General features: G+C 44.2%; 1 protein-coding gene across 2 annotated transcripts in view; it reads left to right on the forward strand.

Moving 5' to 3' along the window:
* The first annotated feature begins 301 nt into the window (after positions 1-301).
* The window catches only part of LOC115376319 (uncharacterized), a 35,619-nt gene continuing 11,917 nt past the window's right edge, over positions 302-24,003 (forward strand). Inside the window, exon 1 of one of the 2 annotated variants that reach the window (XM_030075937.1) lies at positions 302-637. In XM_030075937.1, the coding sequence (XP_029931797.1) occupies positions 607-637 (31 nt within the window). In that variant the 5' untranslated portion in view covers positions 302-606. The remainder of the gene's footprint in view (positions 638-24,003) is intronic. The other variant, XM_030075853.1, reaches the window with a different exon arrangement.

Raw genomic sequence — 24,003 nt, forward strand, 5'->3', positions numbered from 1 at the left:
ATCTCTTAATTCCCAATTCTGAAAACACCAAAAAATGCTTTCATCGAGACTGAAATTACAGAGAAGAGCTCATTTCATTTCCTGGCCCAAGACAGTTTCATTTTCCACTCTTCATCAGTTTGGTTTGAGATGTGCTTGTTTTGTTACATGGAAATATATTTTTGGGGATGAATGATCCATGCAAAGTTCATTTTTGTGCATAAATCATTATTTTTACACAGGAGATATTTTAATATAAGAATGACAGCTTTTTGCGTCAAAAGCGGTCAGTGAATATAGATTTTGGGTGATGGCTGAGACGCTATTGAGTGGGAGGGTCTTCTTCGCCACACACACGCACACAGACACTCAACCGATGTTTTCCCGTAAAGAAGAATGATCACAAACAAGATCATTAAGGTGAATAACGGAGGCGAATGGAGAAATTCCAAAACCTGCACACGAGACGAGCCTTTTTCCAGATGTTTTTGGGATTAAAAGAACATTTTTTAAATTCACCGAGGCCAGAACTGAGAAACTTACAGCAACAAGGAAGCATTTTATGGTGATGATAGCAACGATTTTATCGAACAAGACTCCACAAGCAAGACACCCCTGTGATGGACCATGGAGTTGAAGATATTGGTCATTTTAATAGGTAACTTTTCTCGCTACAGCATTGATGTGACTGCTCTTCATTTCTCATTTGTTTGTGGCGCATGGCGCATTGCACGACTGGCGACGTTGAAGTTGGTGTAGCCAGCGGTTTCAGAGGATATATAAAAAAGAATAATGTGTTGAAGGGTGTAAATTTAAAATAATATTGCACTACTGACTGCCTCCTTGCTTAAAAAAAGGAAAACAAGTTTCATCCACTCTAAAAATATTGTCTTTGTTAGTTAATTTGTTTGCCTGGCATTAGTTCTTTTTTTTTCTTTTTTTTTTGTCATAGTTGCCTATAATTTGCCATAATTTGCCATATTTGCCATACTTTACATGAGGCATAGTATGGCAAATATACCATCTATGACAAATCTTACTTTAAGCAGATTACATTTCCCAGGGCTCTGGGTGTTGTCATATTTTCCAAAGATGGAGAGCGATTTTCAAAAGGTAAACAAGGTTCGCTTTGGGCAATCACTTAAAATACCACTTTGTTTACGCCAAACCCGTAGCTCTGCCTTGGTGATTTGAAAGGAATTCAGTGGTTAGATCCAAGTTCTGTTGAAACTGGATTAGTGTCTCTGAGGTGTTGCTCTCCATATGGTTCACAAAACAAACAGTGTAGCAAATACATGTTGCATATGTACAGTGTACAGAGCCTCAGTGTAATAAGTAAACACAAAAGTATTTTACATGTTGACCCGTGTCACATATTTGACATTAATCTTGATTAAATTCAGTTTCAGGGCTGGGTAGAATAATTCTGCTCAAGTAAGAGTGCTCATCCAAAAATGGGCAAAGTTAAGACAATTATGTTAAATTAATAAATACATAAATAAATAAATATTACTTTGAGTAGTGAGTACTAGTTACATTTTAATTTTCATCTATGTTCATGCCATGTGATTTGATTTTTTTTTTTCCCAGTAATGATCTCTTTTAGCCCAGCTCGGCTATTCTCAAATCATCACTAATAGATACAAACAGAAACAACTATTTGTACAAGTAAGACCCTTAAAACCCACAATTACATCCATACATTTTGCCGTATACAACGCAAACAAAAATAATACCTTTATGCCGTTACACATGATAAACAATTGATGCCCTGTGGAAGGAACCCACCTTATATACAGTGAACTATATTGTCATTAACTATATCTTTCTATTGTCTCACACAGATAAGATATTTTTTAAACCTATTCATATCCAGTACTCTAGTAGCGTCAGGAAGTATATTCCATCTTTGATAAGCCTGATAAGAGAATGCTCTTTTACCAACCTCTAATTTTGGCCTTGACAAGACATAATTTATGCCGGTGGTTGTTCTCAAACTGACAGAATGTCTGTCTCTAACCAAATGGTGCCGGTCATAAATATTTCTTGGTTTCTTGGTATGATGTACATTATAACAAGGTTTTTTTTTTTGTCAATGGTGTCTTTTACAGTCAACCCAGAGTACTGTCTAATTAAGTCACTGGGGTGTCAGGTGCACATCTCAAGACAATTTTAGCTGCTGTATTTGGTGCCTTTTCTGTCTCACCAATAACTGCGCTGTCTCAAATTGAGCGATAGCTGACCTCACTGCCAATGAAGGCTTGGGTGCTGCTTCAGTTCTTCCACTGGCAAATAACTAGCTGTGCGTTGAATCTTACACACTGTGCTAGTCATTCATTAAAATGAACCGTTGATGAATGTAGACTGCGTTCTATCCTTTAGGTAAGATTTCACCCAAATTAGTACAGCTTCTTAGAAACCATAATGTAACCAATATATTATGATCAACCTGATCAAATGCAGCACTAAAATCAATAAATAAAGCCCCAACTATTTTACCCATCTGTCCCAGGCGCTGGTCAGTCATATCCACAAGAGACGTAGTAGTAGAATGTCCTTTTCTGTGCACATGTTGATGAATAGTGAGTAAATCATTATTCTTGGGAGCTCTGGTGTTTTTACTTATTGTCACAAAAATGGAATCATGATCAATATGGTTTGGCTTTTTTGACAAGAATTTACAAAGAAACTTTTAAATGGCAAAGTGAAAACAGATTCCTACAAAGTAATATCAGTCAGTTAAACATATATAATGTAAAATAACTGCATAAATATTCACCCCCTTTAAAGAGATTGACCTAATTCAACAAAGGTCGAGCTAGTTGGTGCTTGTAGCCTCATAGTTGGTGAAATGGAGATCACCTGCGTGCAGTGAATGTTTCAAGTGACGCCTGTCCCTGGAAGGCCCGGTCACTGTTTAATCATTGTCCGTGGATACAATTACCATGGAGACAAAAGAACACTCCAAGTAACTCTGAGAAAAGGTTATTGAAAAATATGTCGGGATCAAAACAAAAAAATTGTTCAAGTCACTGAACATCCCCTTGAATTCTGTTAAATCCCCACTGAGCTTTATGAGAGAATGGCAAAGAGAAAGCTCATATTAAATCTTGACTAGCGTTCGCCCAAGGCATATGGGAAACTCCGAGGTCAACTGGAAGAAGGTTCTTTGGTCTAATGAGACCAAAATGGACACCAAACAGTGCACATCACCACAAACACACCATCCCCACCATGAAGCATGGTTGTGGCAGCATCATACTGTGGGGATTTCTCTTGGCAGCAGGCTGTTGAAGGCTTGTAAAGGTAGAGATTAAAATGAACGCAGCAGAATATAGAGAAATCCTTGAGGATAATCTGATTCAGTCTGCATGAAAACTATGACTTGGGAGTCATTGTCTTTTCCAGCAAAACAGTGAGCCGAAGCATACAGCGAAAGTTACACAAAAATGGTTACACCTTTATTTGGCATTACTTTGTAGAAATCTGTTTTCACTTTGCCATTAAAGAGCTTTTTTTTTTAGTAAATTCTTGTCAAAAAGCCATAAAGAGAAAGTATCCAGGGAGCAGCAGTTCTCTGAGCGAAAACGCCTTGTTGATGCCAGAGGTCAGAGGCTGATAGAAGGGTTAGGCAACAGTAACTCAAATAATTTCATTTCATGTATCCACTGTAAAGCTCAGTGTTCCGTCTCAAGGATAAATTTTTCTGCCAATGAGATAGTACCTTAAAGTGTTCAATGCCCATTTTACTGCCAGGGCCTCTTGTTCAACTGTGGAATACCTCATTTCCCTCAGAAATAACTTCCGGCTGATGCACTGCACAGGCTTGCGTTTGCTCTCCACCCTGCAGCAGTACTGCCCCGAGGACCACCCCAGATGTGTCTGCACAATGAAAGGTTTGTTAAAGTCTGGACCTTGCAACACAGGTTCCTGACAAACAGTTCTTAAGGTCTATAAAAGCAGCCTCACACTCTGGTGTCCATTTCACTCTAGCAGGGCCCGACTTTCTTGTCAAGTCTCTGAGGACTGCACATCTGGCAGAAAAGTCCAGGATGAATTGTCTATACCATCCAATCAGTCCAAGGAATGATCTCACCCTCCTCTTGTTAGTCGGAGGCGGGCAGGCTTGAATGGCCTCCACCTTTCCAACCTGAGCCTGAATCTTTCCCCCACCAATCACATATCCCAAATACTGAACTTCAGGCTTAGCCACATGGCATTTCCTACCATTAATGACCAGTCCTGCCTTCTGAATGCAGTGGAGGACATCAGAAAGGTGCTGTACATGAGCTTCCCATGACTCACTGAAGATGATGATGGCTTCAATGTAGGCTGCTGGATAGGCCTCTGCTCCTGTCAGAATCTGATCCACCAACCTCTGAAAGGTTGTTGGGGCTTTGTAGGCCAAATGGCATTTGTTGTTAACCTGTATAATCCCCCTGGAACATGGAATGTTGTGGGGTCCTTAGATTTCTCTGTCAAGGCCACCTGCCAATACCCTTTACACAAGTCAGGGGTTGTCAAGACTTTGGCATTTCCCAGGCACTCAATAAGTTCATCAACCTTAAGCATTGGGTAAGGGTCAAGGGCAGACACAGCGTTGAGCTCAGAAAAGATCACACAGAACCTCAGCTTAGCCTGATCTTTTTTTTTTGGCACTAATACCACAGCGCTGCACCACTCACTACGTGAATGCTCAATTACCCCCATGGCCAACATCTCCTCCACCTCTTGCTTCAGGGCTGGCATGAGATGAACTGGAATTCTGCCCATTGTCTCCCTGATTGGTTGCTAAGTTGGAGATGGAAGCCGGATGTCATTCTGAATAACATTGGTGTGCCCCAGATGACAACTGAAAAGCTCATCTGCTATGTGCGCTTCCAGCTCAGCTCACTGGACCACTGTCATATGAGTCAAATCTGGAAACACTGGTAAGCTGTTCTTGCAGCTCCTCCTCATCCAACACAGTGCAAGCCGAGATTCCCAGCAGAGATTCCCCTGGCTGGTCCACCCACTCCTTCAACATATTCACATGGAAGACTTGATACTTTCTGTGGCGATCAGGTAAATATAATGCATAAGTCACTGGACCCACTTTCCTTGTCACTTCACATGGTCCCTGCCACTTGGCTAACAAACTGCTCTCCGATGTTGGCAGAAGTAGGAAAACTTTCTGTCCTTCTGTATATGACCTCCTCTTTGAAGCCCAGTCATAGAGCTCTTTCTGGCCCTGTTGTGCTTGTGCCAGATTACAGTTACCCAGCTCCCTGAAATTATCCAACCTGTCACTCATTTTAAGCACATATGAGAGAACATTGCACTGCTGCTGTGACTTCGGACCCTCCCAGGCCTTCTTGAAAACATCCAGTGGACCCCTTACCGAATGACCATATAGTAACTGGAATGGCGAGAAGCCTGCATGGCATACACTGCCTTCAGCAACTTAGATGTAAAATTAGTACCCTTGTCAGTTATAATTTCTCTGGGGATTCCCACTCTGGAAAACAACTGAATGAGGTTGTTCACTCTTTGGCGAATCTTAACTTTCTTTTGTGGGAAAGCTGCAGGGTATCTTTTTGCATAGTCACATACTAGTAGAATATACTTGTGACCTCCGCTGCTCCTGTCTAAAGGGCCAAAATCCATCGTCGGCTGCCATCAGCTGGCAGTGGCTCTGTTGCTGGAGTATGAGGTAGAGTTGACTCAGCTGGTTTCCCCTGCAGGTGGTCTTCACGCTCCTGCCGAACTTCCTCCTGGATCTGGGCAAACTGGTGCTGGACTTTCCTTCAGGGCTCCTCCTGCTGCTTCTGTTTTTGTTCACATCTGAAGTCCCTGTTGGCCTGCTGCTGCAAAATGGAAAGTTCTGCCGCACTTTTGGGATCATCTGGCATCCCGTGGTGGACAGGACCGTCCTCAAGTGCCCCATCTGTTGGGACAGCTCCCTTTTTATTCCTTGGCATGGCCTGTGCTGCCCCTTAATGGCCTGGCCCTACCACTGCCACCATAGGTAGGATATCCTTAGTCAGACGGTCAAAATAGGAGGCAGACTCAAAGGGCTCTATTTTCACAGACCAGGTGAGGCAGAGGCGCAGCGCAGCTGCGCTGCGCCAACTGGGTGTGGCCAAGTGGATTTTGCTATTTTGGCATGCCGTGCACCTTGGCGCAACTACTGCGCCGTTCCTCCTACCGGCGCAAGGGAGGAGAGAAGGCGTGGAGTGGGTTTGACACAGCCGATTCACTTTAATGAATCGCCCCTGTCCTCGCCTTTAAAATGCGCTGCGCGAAGGCGTAATGAACGTTCACACAATTGACATGGAGAAAGAGAGCAGCCGAGACACACACTAAGGGCCCACTCACATTGGCAAGTTTGAGCCCGTATCGTGCTCAAGCCAAAATCCCCCCCTCCCCAGTCCCCGGCTGGCCTGCACTCACATTACCTTTTTCCCAAACGCGCCCAAGCACGATTGCCCCCGGTGTGCACGTCATCACGTTGAAATACGACAACAACAGGCATGGCCCGACGTCATTATAAATCAATGTAGTTCAAATACATCATGTCTTCCTTTTAACTAAAAAACGTTTTTGGTCCCTTTAATCAGACATGGGATGTTTATTTACCTTGACAGTTTCGGAGGTAACTTCCTCTTTCTTCAGAAAGGTCCAACTGACAGACGGAGCGGCACCTGTCAGATCCGGCAGACCGGGTGACCGGGTTGCCCCACACCGCGCGGTGCCGCGGCCAGTGCCGGCCGGTGCCGACGCGGTGCCGGCCAGCACCAGGTCTGCCGGATCGCCGCACACAGACTGCTGTACTTTCATTATAAACCGACTTTTGTTTATATGCGGTTGCAGCAGCACAACGGACAATGACACAGACAACATGGTTGATTAGTGATTGCGCAACGCGGCCATTCGCCGGTAATCAAGCTGCGCACATTAAACAGTTTTGCAGAGGCAGGAGGAAAGTTGCATGATTTACATCCGCGCACTGCGTGCGTGACCGTGCATGTGCTCATGTACGCGCCCGTACCGTGCAGAAGCACACCCCTTCCAACCGTGCCAGAGCGGGGGAAGTGTACTGTATTCAAGCACGATACGGAGCGATCACACTGGTCAAAGAATCCGGATTTTAAGGGCAATCGTGCTTGGGCGCGGATCAAACTTGCCAGTGTGAGTGGCATCTAAGGACAAAGAGACCAGTCTTGGCTGCTGGAATGTCGCTGGAGCTACCTGCCATCCATCTGTCCATCCATCCATCCATCCATGCATCTATCCTTAAATTCGTCTTCCTGAGTCCCCTGTCTTTCCATTACCTACCTGCCTCGCATCTCTCTTTTTTCCAGCTCTGTCACCGTCTGTTAAAGTTATTGATTTTTACAAGCAAATATAAATTTAACTGTGAAGCCCCCATTTTAATGAATGTTTTTACCTCAAAGGATAATCCTCACCGTATTCATATAAATACATGTTTGTTTTGCAACTTTTGACTCCCGTCACTTACTCATGCAACGACATACTAGAGATTAAAACAAAATCTGGTTCATGAAAGCTTTTACATTTGCTGTTCTAAACGCCCAGAGTCTGGCAAGGAACCAATGCATTTTACATTTTCTATATGTGTGGAATCAGGGTTTCCACTAGAAAAAAAAATTGGCACCGGACAATGTGACTGGCAGGTTTTCAATTTACCGGACAAATGTTTGAAATTCCGGTCAAATATTATCTGAATTTATTGAGCTTAAAATTATATGCAGGCTACATAAGAATAATATCAAGGCATGTCAATTTATAGCGTAATATTTTATTGAAAGTAGGCTATATCAAATAAAATGAGTGCCGTCAATTGACTCAAGTGCGTAACGTCTAAAATAAATAAATAAATAAATAAATATTGCACAAGCCTGTGCTCTTTTAACATGAACATTGCATACAATTGCAAACAAATGCAACTACAATTTGCAAACAAAAAAACTGGCTCATACCATTTTAATAACGCTGCGTGCTGCCAACTTGAAATCAAATATGTGGCATCACCACCAGCACAAGGTTAGGAGATAAAGTGGTAGATTAAAATGTTGAGGCCCTACAGGGTTATATCTACCTATGTTCATATCTTGTGTATGCCTGGCCCACTGGAGTAGGACTCAGGATTCATTTATGGTCATGTCAGTGGTGATTGGTGGTTTTCCTGTGTGGGTGTGTTTGGAGGGAGGTTTGAAATGGAAGGAATGTTTGGGGCGGGGAAAAGAAAAAAGAGGAGAACAAAGGAAAAGAGGGAGCAGAGAGGAGAGACCAGGCAACAATAGGAGGACATTCAATTTATATTGTGTTAAATTAAGAAAATTACTCTTTAGCAGAGGAAAGAGTCCGGTTTGAGGGATAGGTTCCCCGTGCTGAAAACCTCCAAGCAAGAGTGAACGCTGTGTTTTACAGTAACTATTGGGACTTCATCCTTTCCTCCACTCCCTGGAAATGTCTGCTGGTGAGATCGTGGCTTTTTTTTGTCCTTTTTGCAATGCATTGCTGTTTTCAGTTACATTTTTGCATTTTGAAGGGTATTTTTTCCTAATTGGAAGGATTTTTGAGTTGGACCCGATTATTTCAGTTTTATGGACCTATGGACTCTGCCAGAGACAATGAGAAAGCAATTAAGTGCATAGAGATCTCCTTTGTTAAATAAAATTGTTTTGTTTGACAGCACCATCTTTGGTTCTTATGTTTGAAAGTACCCCTCTGATTTAGTTTTCCTAACCTGATACTAACAGATAATCAATTCACAGTAGGATCCTTAAGACTTGTGGTAACTAGGCTTTTAATTATAAGGCTGATTGTTACAGATGGTGGCCCGTACGGGGATCCTACTTGGAGATTTTGTTAGTTGTTTGGGTGTGAATTTATTTTGAGATGTCAGATTTGGAACAGGATGAGGTTGAGGAAGGCCCAGCACAGCCTATGCCAAGTGAGCCTAGGCAGGTATCTTCAACTCCTCCCTTAAGACCAGGCCCATTTGTCACTTTTAGGGAGCCAGTAGCTGAAATATCTTCTCTCTTGAGTGAGTTGTATATAGAGGAGGAATCTGATGAGCAGGATGATAGTGACCATACTAATTCTGTTAACACTGGTGTTGATGTTGAGGAGATTAACCATACTGTGCAGCTTATAAAGGGTAAAGTCAATGAGTTAGAGAATGACTTTAAATCATCGTTGGAAAGTGCAATCAATAGAGAAGAGAGCCTCAGGGAGTATGTTGACCAGAGGATGGAAGCCTTGGACGACTCCATGAGAAAATCCTTTCGGCAGATGGAGCAAGCTGTGGTGGAGTGCCTGCTGAGGAGAGATGAGAAATGGAAACGGGACTTAAATAAACAGAAATTATCTAGCACTCCAAGGTCATCCCAAGGTTTTAGGCAGTTTTCACCAGATGTGAGCGCCATTACTGATGAGGCTTCTCTTACAAAATATTCCAAACCCCCAGTTCGAGTTGAGTTTCCAATTTTTGGAGACAACAGGGATACCACAGAGGTTTTACAGTTCATTGAGCAATGTGAAAACTTTCTGTCACTTCGGCCCATGTCAGATGGAGAGCTGATGGCATCTCTGTCTGCTGTTTTGAGTGGTCCAGCGAGGAGCTGGTGGTCGGCTGAACGGCACAAAATAAGAAACTGGAAGGAGTTCAGAGCGGCCTTTCTTAGTGCCTTTTTACCTACTGACTATCTAACAGAAGTGGAAGAAAAGTTGAGGAATATGGTCCAACTCCCCGAACAGTGCCTCAGAGACTTTGTTTATGATTATAGAGCTTTATGTTTGAAGTGGAAACCAGATATGTCAGAGTCTGAATTAGTGAGAAGGGTTATGAATAACTGTAATCCCTCCCTGGTTAGTAGCCTGAGGGGCACCTGTCACACTGTTGAGCAGTTAGTCAAGGTTGGCTCAATGGTTGAAAGAGACTGGGCAGCAAAACGGGAATACTGGGCTAAAGTAAATAGTCAAAGTGCCCCTGAGAAAACAAAAAGGAAGCAAACCCAAAAGAACAAAAATGGCCATGACCCCCCACCTGCCCATCATATGACTTTGATTGAGACAGAACGGCCCAAATTGCTAGTGGTGCCTATAGAGACTGGGGGATATATGGGCGAAGCTGTGGTGGATACCGGTTTTTCATACACTTTGATGCAAAAGAGCCTTTGGAGGAAATTAGCCAGCTCTAGCGAGGAGATGGTTGTGGGGAACAAACGGCCGTTTGTACTGGCTGATGGGAAATCCCACACTGCTGAAGGGATGGTTAAGAGGGCCTATGTGTGGCATGGAGCAATATGGAGCGTGGAAACATATATATAATGGCTGATGACCATTTGGCTTTTCCCCTCATCCTGGGACTGGACTTCATGGAAAAGACGGGAGTACAGATCAATGTGTGTGAACGGGTTTATGGATTGAAGCTCAATGGAAAGTGGACATTTTTCCCCTTCCTTAACCGATCTCCTGACCAGCTGACATGGATTAGAGGCAGACAGGGCCTAGTGTCCACTGTCAACCTGTATGTAGCTATGCCCTCAACACCAAACGGCAACCTGACACAGACACTCTCCTCCACACACCGAGAACTACTCAAGAGCCTGCCTGACGAGGTCCAGCCCCTCATCCAGAGGTGGCCATCTGTGTGTTCAGAGAAAATTGGTAGAACCACTGTTATTCAACACACCATATCCACTGTGGACGAAATCCCAGTGCGCTCCAAGGCTTACAGGATCTCCCCATTGAAGAGGGAAATCATTAAGGAGAATGTGGAGAAAATGTTAAGGGATGATGTCATCGAACCTTGCCAGTCATCCTGGGGAGCTCCAGTCGTCCTGACTGATAAGTCTGATGGTTCACCTAGATTTTGTGTGGATTTCAGGGGTTTAAATGCCAAAACTCCCCAAGATGCTTACCCCATGCCCAATATTCATGATATTCTAGAATCCTTGCATGGGGCTGTATGTTTCAGCACCCTGGACCTCAGGTCAGGCTACTGGCAAGTGGAAGTGGAGGAGAGCAGCAGGGACAAGACAGCCGTCGTCACCCCATTTGGACTGTTTAGGTTCAAAGCTATGCCATTCGGCCTGAAGAATGCTGGAGCAACATTCCAAAGACTAATGGAAAGAGTGTTGGTTGACCTGCGAGGTAACATTTGTTTTGTGTACATTGATGACATCATAGTGTACTCCTCCAGTCGCCAACAACATCTCAAAGACCTGGATGCTGTTTTCAGCAAACTCCATGATGCCAATCTGACCTTAAACCTGAAAAAGTGTCATTTCTTCAAGTCTGAGATACAGTTCCTGGGGCACATAGTCTCTGAAAGGGGAGTGGAGGTTGATCCTGAAAAGACTGCTGCGGTTACCAGCTATCCCATTCCCACAGATGTAACCACTCTCAAGAGGTTCTTGGGACTGGTGGGTTGGCACCACAAATTCATTCCCCGCTTCGCTGATCTGGCAGCACCCTTAAATAGACTGCAGAGGAAGGGTGTAAAATGGGAGTGGACGGAAGAGTGTCAGCAGAGTTTGGAGGCTCTGAAATCTGCCCTGGCATCTCCTCCTATTCTATCACAACCAGATCTATCCCTCCCATTTCAGCTCCACACTGATGCCAGTGCCATCGGGTTAGGCGCAGTATTGACCCAGTCAACCTCTGGAGGAGATAAGGTCGTTGCATATGCCTCTCGAGGCCTGAGAGGAGCGGAGTACAATTACTCCACCTCCGAGAAGGAGTGTCTTGCGGTGGTGTGGGCCGTAGAAAAATGGAGACATTTTCTGGAGGGTGTTCCTTTTGATGTATACACAGACCACGCTGCTTTGACATGGGCTTTCAACTCCCCCAAAACCACCTCCAGGTTAACTCGGTGGACTCTAAAACTACAACAATTCCACTTCCGCGTCCATCATCGTCAGGGATGTATGAATGTAGTACCGGATGCTCTCTCCAGGGCCCCAGATTCATTAGATGGAGGGATGTTGGCATCATATGTGGCTCCTAAAGGGTTGTCTTGTGCTACGGACATTCCAACCTCCCTTGCGGAGATTGCACAAGCCCAAGGCCTCGATGAGTATGTGCAAATGTTAAAGGAGGAAAGATCAAAGGGGCAACGGACTGACAGAATTGGATGGGAATTGCAGCAAGATGTATTGTACCGGACGGTCCCAACAAGAGAAGATGGGACCAAGTATCAGCTGGTGGTGCCTAAGGCACTTGTGGGACAGTTTCTCCATTACTTCCATGATAACCCAATGGGAGCGCATCTTGGAAGACTGAAGACACTCTTAAGGATACTGGAAGTGGCCTGGTGGCCATCTGTGAGGCGAGATGTATGGGATCATGTCAGAACATGTAGCATTTGCCAACAATACAAACCAAGTAACACAAAGCCCGCAGGACAACTACAGTCTACAGTGGTGGAGGAACCGGGATTCATGGTGGGCCTAGACTTCATGGGGCCATTTCCCAGGAGCAAGAAAGGACATGGGTACCTGCTGGTTGTAGTGGATTATTTCACAAAGTGGGTGGAATTGTTTCCACTCCGGGACATTAAAAGCCACAGACTCTGCCAAATCATGAAAGATGAGGTTTTCACACGATGGGGGGTGCCCAAATACATTGTATCTGACCGAGGACCCCAGTTTACCTCTCACCTTATTTCAGAGCTGTGCAAGAAATGGGGAGTAACTCAAAAACTGACAACCAGCTATCACCCTCAAACTAACCTCACAGAAAGGGTCAACAGGACTCTTAAAACCATGTTGGCCTCCTTTGTAGGTGAGAACCATCGAGACTGGGACAAGTGGTTATCCGAATTCAGGTTCGCCATCAACAATGCAAAACATGAATCTACTGGCCACACACCTGCAGAGCTCATGATAGGACGGGTTTTGAAAGGACCTCTGGAGAGGCTCATTGAAGCTCCATCCCCCACTCATCCACATTATCCACTACTGGAACGACAGCACAAAATTATGACTGAGGTCAGGAAAAGGGTAGGAGAGGCCCAAAACAGACAAGCCAGGTACTACAATGCCCATCGGAGAGGTGCACATTATCCTGTGGGAGATCTGGTCTGGGTCAGGGCTCATCCCCAGTCCAAAGCCTCCGACAGCTTTTCATCAAAGTTAGCTCCTCGATGGTCAGGACCAGCTGAAGTGATGAAAAAGCTAGGACCAGTGAATTATAGGGTTAAGTGGGCAGATGGTAATGATAAGCAGGATACGGTGAATGTGGTGAATATGAAACCTTATTTTAGGCCTTCTCCCCTGATGCCGCTGGCTGGGGGGGGGGGATCTGTGGCATCACCACCAGCACAAGGTTAGGAGATAAAGTGGTAGATTAAAATGTTGAGGCCCTACAGGGTTATATCTACCTATGTTCATATCTTGTGTATGCCTGGCCCACTGGAGTAGGACTCAGGATTCATTTATGGTCATGTCAGTGGTGATTGGTGGTTTTCCTGTGTGGGTGTGTTTGGAGGGAGGTTTGAAATGGAAGGAATGTTTGGGGCGGGGAAAAGAAAAAAGAGGAGAACAAAGGAAAAGAGGGAGCAGAGAGGAGAGACCAGGGAACAATAGGAGGACATTCAATTTATATTGTGTTAAATTAAGAAAATTACTCTTTAGCAGAGGAAAGAGTCCGGTTTGAGGGATAGGTTCCCCGTGCTGAAAACCTCCAAGCAAGAGTGAACGCTGTGTTTTACAGTAACTATTGGGACTTCATCCTTTCCTCCACTCCCTGGAAATGTCTGCTGGTGAGATTGTGGCTTTTTTTGTCCTTTTTGCAATGCATTGCTGTTTTCAGTTACATTTTTGCATTTTGAAGGGTATTTTTTCCTAATTGGAAGGATTTTTGAGTTGGACCCGATTATTTCAGTTTTATGGACCTATGGACTCTGCCAGAGACAATGAGAAAGCAATTAAGTGCATAGAGATCTCCTTTGTTAAATAAAATTGTTTTGTTTGACAGCACCATCTTTGGTTCTTATGTTTGAAAGTACCCCTCTGATTTAGTTTTCCTAACCTGATACTAACAGATAATCAATTCACAGTAGGATCCTTAAGACTTGTGGTAACTAGGCTTTTAATTATAAGGCTGATTGTTACAAATAGATGCAATAAAAACTAAATTCAGCAGCTGAATTAAAATCGAAAGTCTCAAGTGTCTCTCCGCAACTTGCAATGCGCATCAGTCTTGTGACCTTGTTCTCCCCCAGGCGACTTTGCTGCGCTGTTTTGATCCGGTTCTGCAGAGAAAAACCTCTCTCTCTCTCTCTCTGGTACACTGGAGACAGGGATCACGCATGCTATTTTTTTAAAATAAATAAATAAATAAATAAATAAAATTACGTGAAAATTGACTGTTTTAATAAAATTCAAATTGTGCTTAGAGGGAATATTTTCACCGGGCATTTGAAAATTACCAGACTTTGGCTGATTTTAGGCTACCAGTCATAGTCCGGTGATTACCGGATAACGGAAACCCAGTGTGGAATATTTATATATATGGAAGAAGAACTGTGTAGTTAACATGAGCAGCGCCAGACACCATGACTGGAAAAAAGAAATCACTGTACTGGACAAATTGTTTGACTGACAGGTGATCAGGTTGGGTTTCCATTGCACATGCCAAACGGTGCCAGTCTCCTTTGATCTCCGGGACAGTCGATATGGGGATGAAGAATTTGGCACATAATGGGGATACATTTATGTGCTGATTGAGATTATAGCATTGAATTGTGTTTTTTGTGGGTATTTATTGCATTGTTACTGTGCCTGACAATCTGTGAGGTTGTGGTGACGTGTGCGCACTACCTGCCAGCCAAAATTCCACTGTGCCGGCCCCGCTGCGCCTTGCGCCGAAAGTAGACGTGGTTTCAGGAGGCGAGCTTTTGGCGCACCTCGGCGAAGCTTTTTGGCACGAAAATGTCACTGCGCCTAGCTGAATCTGTCGGCACCTCCCCCTGCTGCACCGCCACTCCCATCTCGGCGAACCTCGGTCTGGGAAAATAAGAAACTGTGCGCCCCACGGGTTGCGCTGGTCGAAAATAGCTTTGCGCGGGGTGCGCCACCCTGCGCTGCGCAGGGAAAATAGAGCCCAAAGTGTTTCATCAAAGATGCAGTGATTTATTTACAGTGTACCAATAATTTGTGCTCAAGAAATAGGGAAAAAATACATCCAAAGAAATTTTTCCATCAAGACAATTCAACTTAGGAATAATTCAACTCATGAAAACATTTACAGGCATGTGTTCACAGCAACACTATATTATTCATTTACCTACCCCTGTCTGAACTTAACTAAGACACATACAATTTCCATACCTACAACTCCATCTATGGACTAGTTCAACCCCATAACTGACACTTCTCAGTTGTAGAGAAAAACTAAATACAAAACTTTGAGTACATATCGATAAATAACATTTCAGAAAGAAAATGGTACATTCATTGTGACATGTTTTCCCCCGAGAGACAATACATGGTATTTCCCACCATGATGTCACTGAAATCACAAAAGATGCAGAAATGCAGGGTGCCCCCTTCCCTACAGTATTCCCACAGTTCCAGTGAGACACAGATGGATCCGCAGTAAAATGTAAACTATCGCAATTGTAGGTGATGTCTTACCAATCAAATAAAGTTCAAGGAAACCACAATCTATGGTGTTTTCATTTCAGTGTGTATGATAGTTCTCCTGGTAAGCACACACCTAACACAAAAACCTGGGATAATAAGTGTTTGCGATGTTACATTGCTAAGTTATTAGCATTAAATTAGCATACATGCTGCTGGAACAAACAAACTAGTGACTTATCCAGTGTGCAAAAACAATAGGCAGTGTTTTAATGTTAAGGTGTCTTTGGCGAAAAGCCTCCACAGTCACCACATCTCAATCCAATAGAGCACCTTTGGGATGTGGTGGAATGGCAGATTGGCATCATGGATGTGCAGCTGCCAACAAATCTGCAGCAAATGTGAGATGCCATCATGTAGGGCTGGGTGATTGTAATGTGACAGAATAAATGCAATTAGGTTAGGAAGACTTTATTTTGAAGTTGGGGGTTTTATTTTGTATCTTCCTGTTGAATGGGAACTTCCTGTAGGACAGCCATTTTTGTTGCTAGAAACCTATGTTGGCACATGTTGATGTAGTCTGATTCCATCCTTCTGCTGTTCCTTTTCTGTGGCATTGCCAGTAAGTACATTATAATTTAAGAACCTGAAAAGGAAAAATATGTTGATATTAGACACAGATGACCCCATTTATTTTTTATTTACTTGACTCATTTTGGTACTTGCCTGTTGCTAGCCTAATTTATCTGCTAAAGAGGCAGTGATGTGAAGACAGTTATAGCCAATGCCTGATATTTACCTGGAATGTTGTCTACCTGAAATACTGATATCTTATTGTAATATCCGTGTAATTTGTTTTGTTGCAGTTTTACCTTTTCTCCAATAAATTCCTGCCAAGTACAACACGCGGCCTGTTCATTGGAGGAACGTTTGGAGGAATGAGTTTATGCTAACTGTTTCATGCATGTGAGAACAGTATAGTAAAATGGCAGCCCCTCATCAGAAGATGGAGCAAGACAAGGATTCTCAGTTAGATGATTCAATGGAGGGAACATCGAAGGCGTATAATTATACGGACACTCTTGATGTTAAGTCACACACGTCCAGTTCACGCCATTCTATGACCTCGCAGCGATCAACTGCAAATATGGCAGCTGCTAAAGCTAGAACAACATTTAGCAAAAAGGAAATGGAAACCAAAGTAGAGAAAGCTCGTCTGGAGGCAGAATTAGATGCTCTTAAACAGGAGAGAGAAGCAGAGGCAGCTATTGCCAAAGCCGTCGTTATGGAGGCAGCTGCCGTGGAGTTAAGCTCACGAGGAAGCTTAGCAGACTTTGAGTCTTTGCCTAAATTAGAAGGTTCACAAGAGAAAGTGAGTGAATATGTGGCAAAGCACGCACAGGTGCAGAATAGACACCCAGTTGAGCAGCTTGACAGAAGCCAACAACAGCCATCTAGCCTGCTTGCATTGGATCAAGAGTATGACTCACTTAATCTAGGACAACAGCTGTCCTACCCTGACCATGGTGCCCAACATCATATCAGCCCACATCAGGCACATCGTCGCCACTCTGTGTCATATCAGCTAGGTAGCCAGCAACATGTCTCACAGTCAAGCAACCAGCACGGCTGCAGCCAGCACTATCTAGAGCGACATCACAAAAACAAATGTGGAGATACACAACAAGTTGACACATCACACCGACAAAGACAGCAAGTGACAAGCCATTATGTGCCAGATTCTTCAACCCAAGGTGCTAATGATAATACATCAGATCTGGCTAAGTTTCTGATAAGAAGTCAGCTGGTATCAGGTGGATTGACCAGATTTGAAGATCAGCCAGAAAACTACCTCAGTTGGAAGTCAACATTCACAAGTGCTGTGAACGGCTTAGATCTTTCTGCTCATGAACAGATTGACTTGCTCATAAAATGGTTAGGTCCAGATTCAAGTCAGCTAGCTCGCAGGATGAAATCTGATAATATCAAGCACCCATCAATGGGCCTTAATCTGATTTGGACCAGACTGGAGGAATGCTATGGTGCTCCAGAAGCCATTGAAAGAGCTCTGTTCGCTAAAATAGACAACTTTCCTAAAGTCACCAACCGGGATAACCACAGGCTTCGAGAGCTTGCTGATTTGTTGTTCGAACTTGAAGCTGCTAAGGAAGATGGTTATCTGCAGGAATTATCATACTTGGATACGGCAAGAGGAATCAGTCCCATTGTGGAAAAGTTGCCTTTCCACTTGCAAGAAAGATGGATGACGTTTGGGTCAAAATATAAGGAAGACCATAATGTATCTTTCCCACCATTCTCAGTCTTCTCTCAGTTTATTAGCAGGGAAGCCAAGGCAAGGAATGATCCGAGTTTCACTGTGTCAGGTTCCACGGTGCCCGCTCTAAAAAGGGAAAAAATGGGAAACTTAAGCTACAAAAATCGAGTTTCAGTACACAAAACTAATGTGTATAAGGAGACTACTGGTGGTGTGAGCAAACAAACGGAAGACCTGAACATGCTATGTCCGATACACAAGAAACCTCATGAGCTCAAGAAATGCAAGAGCTTCAGAGCAATGCTGCTTGATGACAGGAGGAAATTCCTTAAGGACAAAGGCATATGTTTCCGATGCTGTGCTTCAGTCTCCCACCAGGCCAAAAATTGTGACATTTTGATAAAATGTTCAGAGTGCAATAGTGAGAGGCATTTAGCATCCAGGTCCAGCTTCAAGGGAGTCAAAGGTACTGAGCCCTCCTAAAGACCATGGCGGGGAGCCAGAGAATGCGCCTGAAGATGAGACGATCTCAGCTGGTACTACAATGTGCACACAGGTTTGTGGCAAGGGCTTCAGTGGTAAGTCATGTTCAAAGATATGCTTGGTCAATGTATATCCACGAGGTCATCGTGAACAGACCAAAAGGATGTACGTAATCTTAGATGATCAAAGCAACGTCTCATTATGTAAGACAGAGTTCTTTGATGCATTCAACATACAAGGACCATCATTACCATACATCCCAACCACTTGTGCTGGAGTTGTCAACGTGACTGGAAGAAGAGCTCATGGTTACATTGTTGAGCCACTCACAGGAGAAATAAGCATTCCGCTTCCAACTCTGATAGAGAGCAATAATGTGCCTAACTGCCGAGAGGAAATTCCAACTCCAGAGGCAGCATACCACCATAGCCACATGACAGCTATAGCGAACCAAATACATCCTCTGGATGCTTCTGCAGACATTTTGCTTCTATCAGGACGGGACATTCTCCAGGTCCATAAAGTGCGTCAGCAGTGTAATGGCCCGCACAATGCCCCTTTTGCCCAGAAGCATGACCTTGGGTGGGTCATTGTCGGCGACATCTGCCTGAGTGGAGCACACGTCCCAAAGAAAGTGAAAACATTTAAAACATGCTTCATGGAAAATGGCCGTCCCAGCTGTCTGCAGCCTTGTGATAATCTTGTCAAAGTTAAGGAGGACATCGGTCAGAGTTCCAAGCAGAACAGCACCCTGCCTTGGTCATGTACTCCAATGCAGCAAGACAACCACCTTGGTGGATCAGTTTTTCAAAGGTCTGAAAGGGACAATCAGCTTGCACCTTTCATTGATGACCTGTCCTTTCTGCAGCTGATGGAAAAGGGGTTTGTTAGGGATGAAAGTGGCAGCTGGGTGGCACCCTTGCCATTTCGGAACCCAAGGAAGCAGCTCCCTAACAGCAGACACTGTGCATATCAACGACTTATGTCACTGCAACGTAACTTTCAGAGGAAACCCAGCATGAAAGACGATTTCATGGAATTCTTGCAAGGCATCCTGCACAATCACCATGCTGAACTGGCACCACCACTAAAAGAGAGAAAGGAAAAATGGTACCTTCCATTTTTCGGGGTGGACCACCCGCAGAAGCCTGGGAAAATATGGGTTGTGTTTGACTCCAGTGCTCGCTTTGAGGGAGTGTCACTGAACAAGGTCTTGCTTCCAGGCCCCAACCTTAACAATAGTATGCTTGGAGTCCTCCTGAGGTTCCGGAAGGAACCTGTCGCCATAATTGCTGACATTAAGCAAATGTTTTATTGCTTTCTCGTCCAGGAAGAAGACAGAGATGTCTTGCGCTTCTTGTGGTTCAGAGACAACAACTCAGACAATGAAGTGGTGGATTACCGCATGAGGGTCCATGTGTTTGGGAACAGCCCATCACCAGCGGTGGCCATCTATAGGTTAAGGAGAGCAGCACAAGAGGGAGAAAAGGACTTCGGCAGTGATGTTTGTGATTTCATCAAGACAGATTTTTATGTGGATGATGCTCTCAGGTCCTTCCCAACAGAGGCTGAAGCAGTTGATGTTTTAAAGAGAGCCCAGGACCTGCTGGGATGTTACAACATCAACCTCCACAAGATTGCATCGAACAAGGCCGAGGTCATGAGGGCCTTCCCCAAAGAGGATCGAGCCAAGAGCATTGAGCCCCTGGACCTTGCTGTTGATGACTTACCTGTTCAGCGCAGTTTGGGAGTGGCCTGGAATATGACAAGGGATACACTCACCTTCAACATTGCTGAGTCCCAGAAGCCCTTCACATGGAGAGGGGTGCTTTCCACCATCAACAGTTTGTTCAATCCATTGGGCATCCTGGCACCAGTGACAGTCCAAGGCAGGCTCCTTCTGCGAGAACTAGTCTCTCAAGGTAGAGACTGGGATGTGCCACTGCCTGACGAGAAGTTCATTAAATGGCAGAGGTGGCAAGACTCACTACAAAGGCTTAATGAGCTGAACATCCCAGGCACCTATGCTTCCTTTTCCCTGACAAGGGCCAGAGGCGTAGAGCTATGCGTCTTTTCTGATGCCGCGGTAAAGGCAATCGCAGCAGTTGCCTACCTTAAGATGAAAGCTGAAGATGGTCTCCTTGAGGTCAGCTTTGTTCTTGGCAAGGCCAAACTGGCACCTCTGGCAGAACTCACCATACCCAGATTGGAACTCTGCGCAGCAGTGTTGGCCACAGAAATTGCAGAGCAAGTCAGAGAGGAAATAGGCCAAAGGCTGGACAAGATCACATTCTTCACTGACAGTAAGGTGGTACTGGGTTACATAAACAATGAATCCAGAAGATTCTATGTGTACGTGAATTACCGCGTACAAAGAATCAGGCAGACAAGTCATCCAAGTCAGTGGAGATATGTTCCCACTGAAAGCAACCCAGCCGACCATGCTACAAGGTCTGTGCCTGCAAGCCAGCTGCAAAGTACCAGTTGGCTGACTGGACCAAAGTTTTTGCTGGAACCAGAGAGTTCATCATCAGACAACACGTCCTTTCAACTGATTGATGCAAGTTCAGATGTAGAGCTCCGTCCCGAGGTCACAACATTCTCGACCAAAGTCTCAGGAAAACAGCTGGATACTAAACGCTTTGAACATTTTTCCTCATGGGGTCTACTGACAAGAGCTGTAGCACGGTTGTTACATGTTGCACAAAGTTTCCATAAATCATCATGTGATTCAGAATGTGTTGGCTGGCATTTCTGCAGGGTAGGTGTGACAAGTGCTGGGTTGACAAAGGCAGAACACATCATTATCAAAGCTGTGCAACATGAGGTGTACACAGAAGAGATAAAGTGTATCCAAAGGAAGCAAGACTTACCTGCTAGTAGTCCCTTGAAGAAGCTTCATCCTGTGATGGATGAAGAGGGTCTCCTACGAGTAGGAGGACGTATTACTCATTCAAACCTACCTGTAGATGAGACTCACCCGCTCCTCATCCCTGGTAAGCACCATGTGGCTGTATTGCTTGTTCGTCACCACCATGAAAGTGTCAAACACCAAGGCAGGCACTTTACTGAAGGCGCTGTGCGTGCAAGTGGCATATGGATTGTAGGAGCAAAGCGAGCCATTAGCAGCCTTATCTACAAGTGCGTGATATGCAGGAAATTGCATGGTAAGTTGGAACAGCAGCAGATGGCAGACTTGCCCCCAGAGCGCCTACAACAAGAACCTCCATTTACCTATGTAGGGTTGGACGTCTTTGGACCTTGGGAGGTTGTGACACGCCGGACCAGAGGTAGCAGTGCCAGTAGTAAGAGATGGGCAATATTGTTCACATGTATGTCCACAAGAGCAGTCCACGTGGAAGTGATCGAAGAGATGAGTGCTTCAAGCTGTATAAATGCCCTTCGCAGGTTTTTCTCGATCAGGGGACCAGTGAAACAGCTTAGGTCAGATCGAGGGACCAACTTTGTTGGTGCTTCCTCACAACTGAAACTTGCCATGGACGGAGATGGATGGGGCAGTGTGGAAAATTATCTCCTCACCCAAAAGTGCACATGGGCTTTTAACCCTCCTCATGCGTCCAACATGGGAGGCAGTTGGGAACACATGATTGGAGCGGCCCGGCGTATCCTAGACTCCATGTTGCTCCAAACTGGAAGGACAAAGGTTACTCATGAGGTCCTGAGCACGTTGATGGCTGAGGTTACGGCTATAATTAACTCCAGGCCGCTGATACCAGTCTCCTCAGACCCAGAAGCACCATTGATACTCACCCCATCGATACTGCTTAAACAGAAGATTGGTACTTTACCCACTCCTCCTGGAAACTTCTCAGATGCCAACCCCTTGCAGCATCAGTGGAAGAGAGTTCAGGCTTTGGCTGAGATGTTCTGGGCAAGATGGAGGCGGGAATATTTGAGCATGCTCCAAAGCCGACAGAAGTGGCACACCAAGAAATCAAACCTCAAGGAAGGGGATGTGGTGCTGTTAAAAGACACACAAGTCAGGAGAAATGAATGGTCGATGGGAAGAATGGTGAAGGTCTACCAAAGCAATGATGGACTGGTCAGGAAAGTGGATGTAAAGGTGACATCTCACTTGCCCTCTAAAATCTACCTGAGACCCGTTTCTGACTTGGTTCTACTCTTGAATTCAGAGGTCGTTTAGGTAAAGATGTAGGTGGCGTCCTATGGAGGCCAGGCGGGGAGTGTAATGTAACAGAATAAATGCAATTAAGTTAGGAAGACTTTATTTTGAAGTTGGGGGTTTTATTTTGTATCTTCCTGTTGAATGGGAACTTCCTGTAGGACAGCCATTTTTGTTGCTAGAAACCTATGTTGGCACATGTTGATGTAGTCTGATTCCATCCTTCTGCTGTTCCTTTTCTGTGGCATTGCCAGTAAGTACATTATAATTTAAGAACCTGAAAAGGAAAAATATGTTGATATTAGACACAGATGACCCCATTTATTTTATATTTACTTGAATCATTTTGGTACTTGCCTGTTGCTAGCCTAATTTATCTGCTAAAGAGGCAGTGATGTGAAGACAGTTATAGCCAATGCCTGATATTTACCTGGAATGTTGTCTACCTGAAATCTTATTGTAATATCCATGTAATTTGTTTTGTTGTAGTTTTACCTTTTCTCCAATAAATTCCTGCCAAGTGCAACACGCGGCCTGTTCATTGGTGGAACGTTTGGAGGAATGAGTTTATGCTAACTGTTTCATGCATGTGAGAACAGTATAGTGATTATGGCAGAAATCAAAATCACAATTAATTGAACATTTTACCTTGATTATGATTAATGAACGATTATTACCGATTATTATAGCTTGAATCTTCTGCAAACAAAACGGCAATCTCAAACTACAAAAAGCTGCATCTCTTCTAAACAAATACTATTTCAAGTAATATTATTGCTATATTATTATTAGGAGTAGTAGAAATATGCACTAATAATATAGCGTGCCTGCATAGTAAGCAGGCTATATTAATTTCTCAGAATTTGCTCCATAATGATTATTATTATCATTATTATTATTATTACTAGTAGTAGTAGTAGTACAATAATTAATCATCAGTATCTAGGCTATATATTATTATCATATCTATATTATTCTTATTCAGTACCCAGAATCACGGAGCGACGGACGTATGACATCATGACGTCAGTTAGCGTCTGTTGTTCTTAGCAGCCAAGCTGTGTGCTGGGGTCCGTTTCACAAAGCAAGTTTAGTGAAAACTCTGAGTCTGTTAACCCTGAAATGAGGGAAACTCTGAGTTTTGTTTCACAGAGGGAGGTGACTTAAGCTCTCGGTCAGTTACCGCAGTAACAGACTCCATGAAACTAACCTGGTCGGGACCAGGTTTTTCTCATGAAACCTCAAGTTTCTCTCTGTGTCCGCCCTCTTTCAGCTACACGGTATTTAACTTCCTCATTCATTCAGTCAGCAGGCGAATTTTGGCGTGGCGTATTAGTTCTGCCGTCTGTTATTTTAAAATAATAATAATAAAAAAAAAAAAAACAGTCAGTAGGCCTTTATTAGAAGTCCATTAGTAGTTAGGTGCCGACTTTTTTTCACGAACATGGCATGTCCTTTCGACAACAATCCCGTGGATAAAGGTGAAGTGTTACTGCGCAGAGAATTAAATATTTTTCGGGAGATGG

This window comes from Myripristis murdjan, chromosome 1, assembly GCF_902150065.1.
Source record: "Myripristis murdjan chromosome 1, fMyrMur1.1, whole genome shotgun sequence".
NCBI classification, from domain to species: Eukaryota; Metazoa; Chordata; class Actinopteri; order Holocentriformes; family Holocentridae; genus Myripristis; species Myripristis murdjan.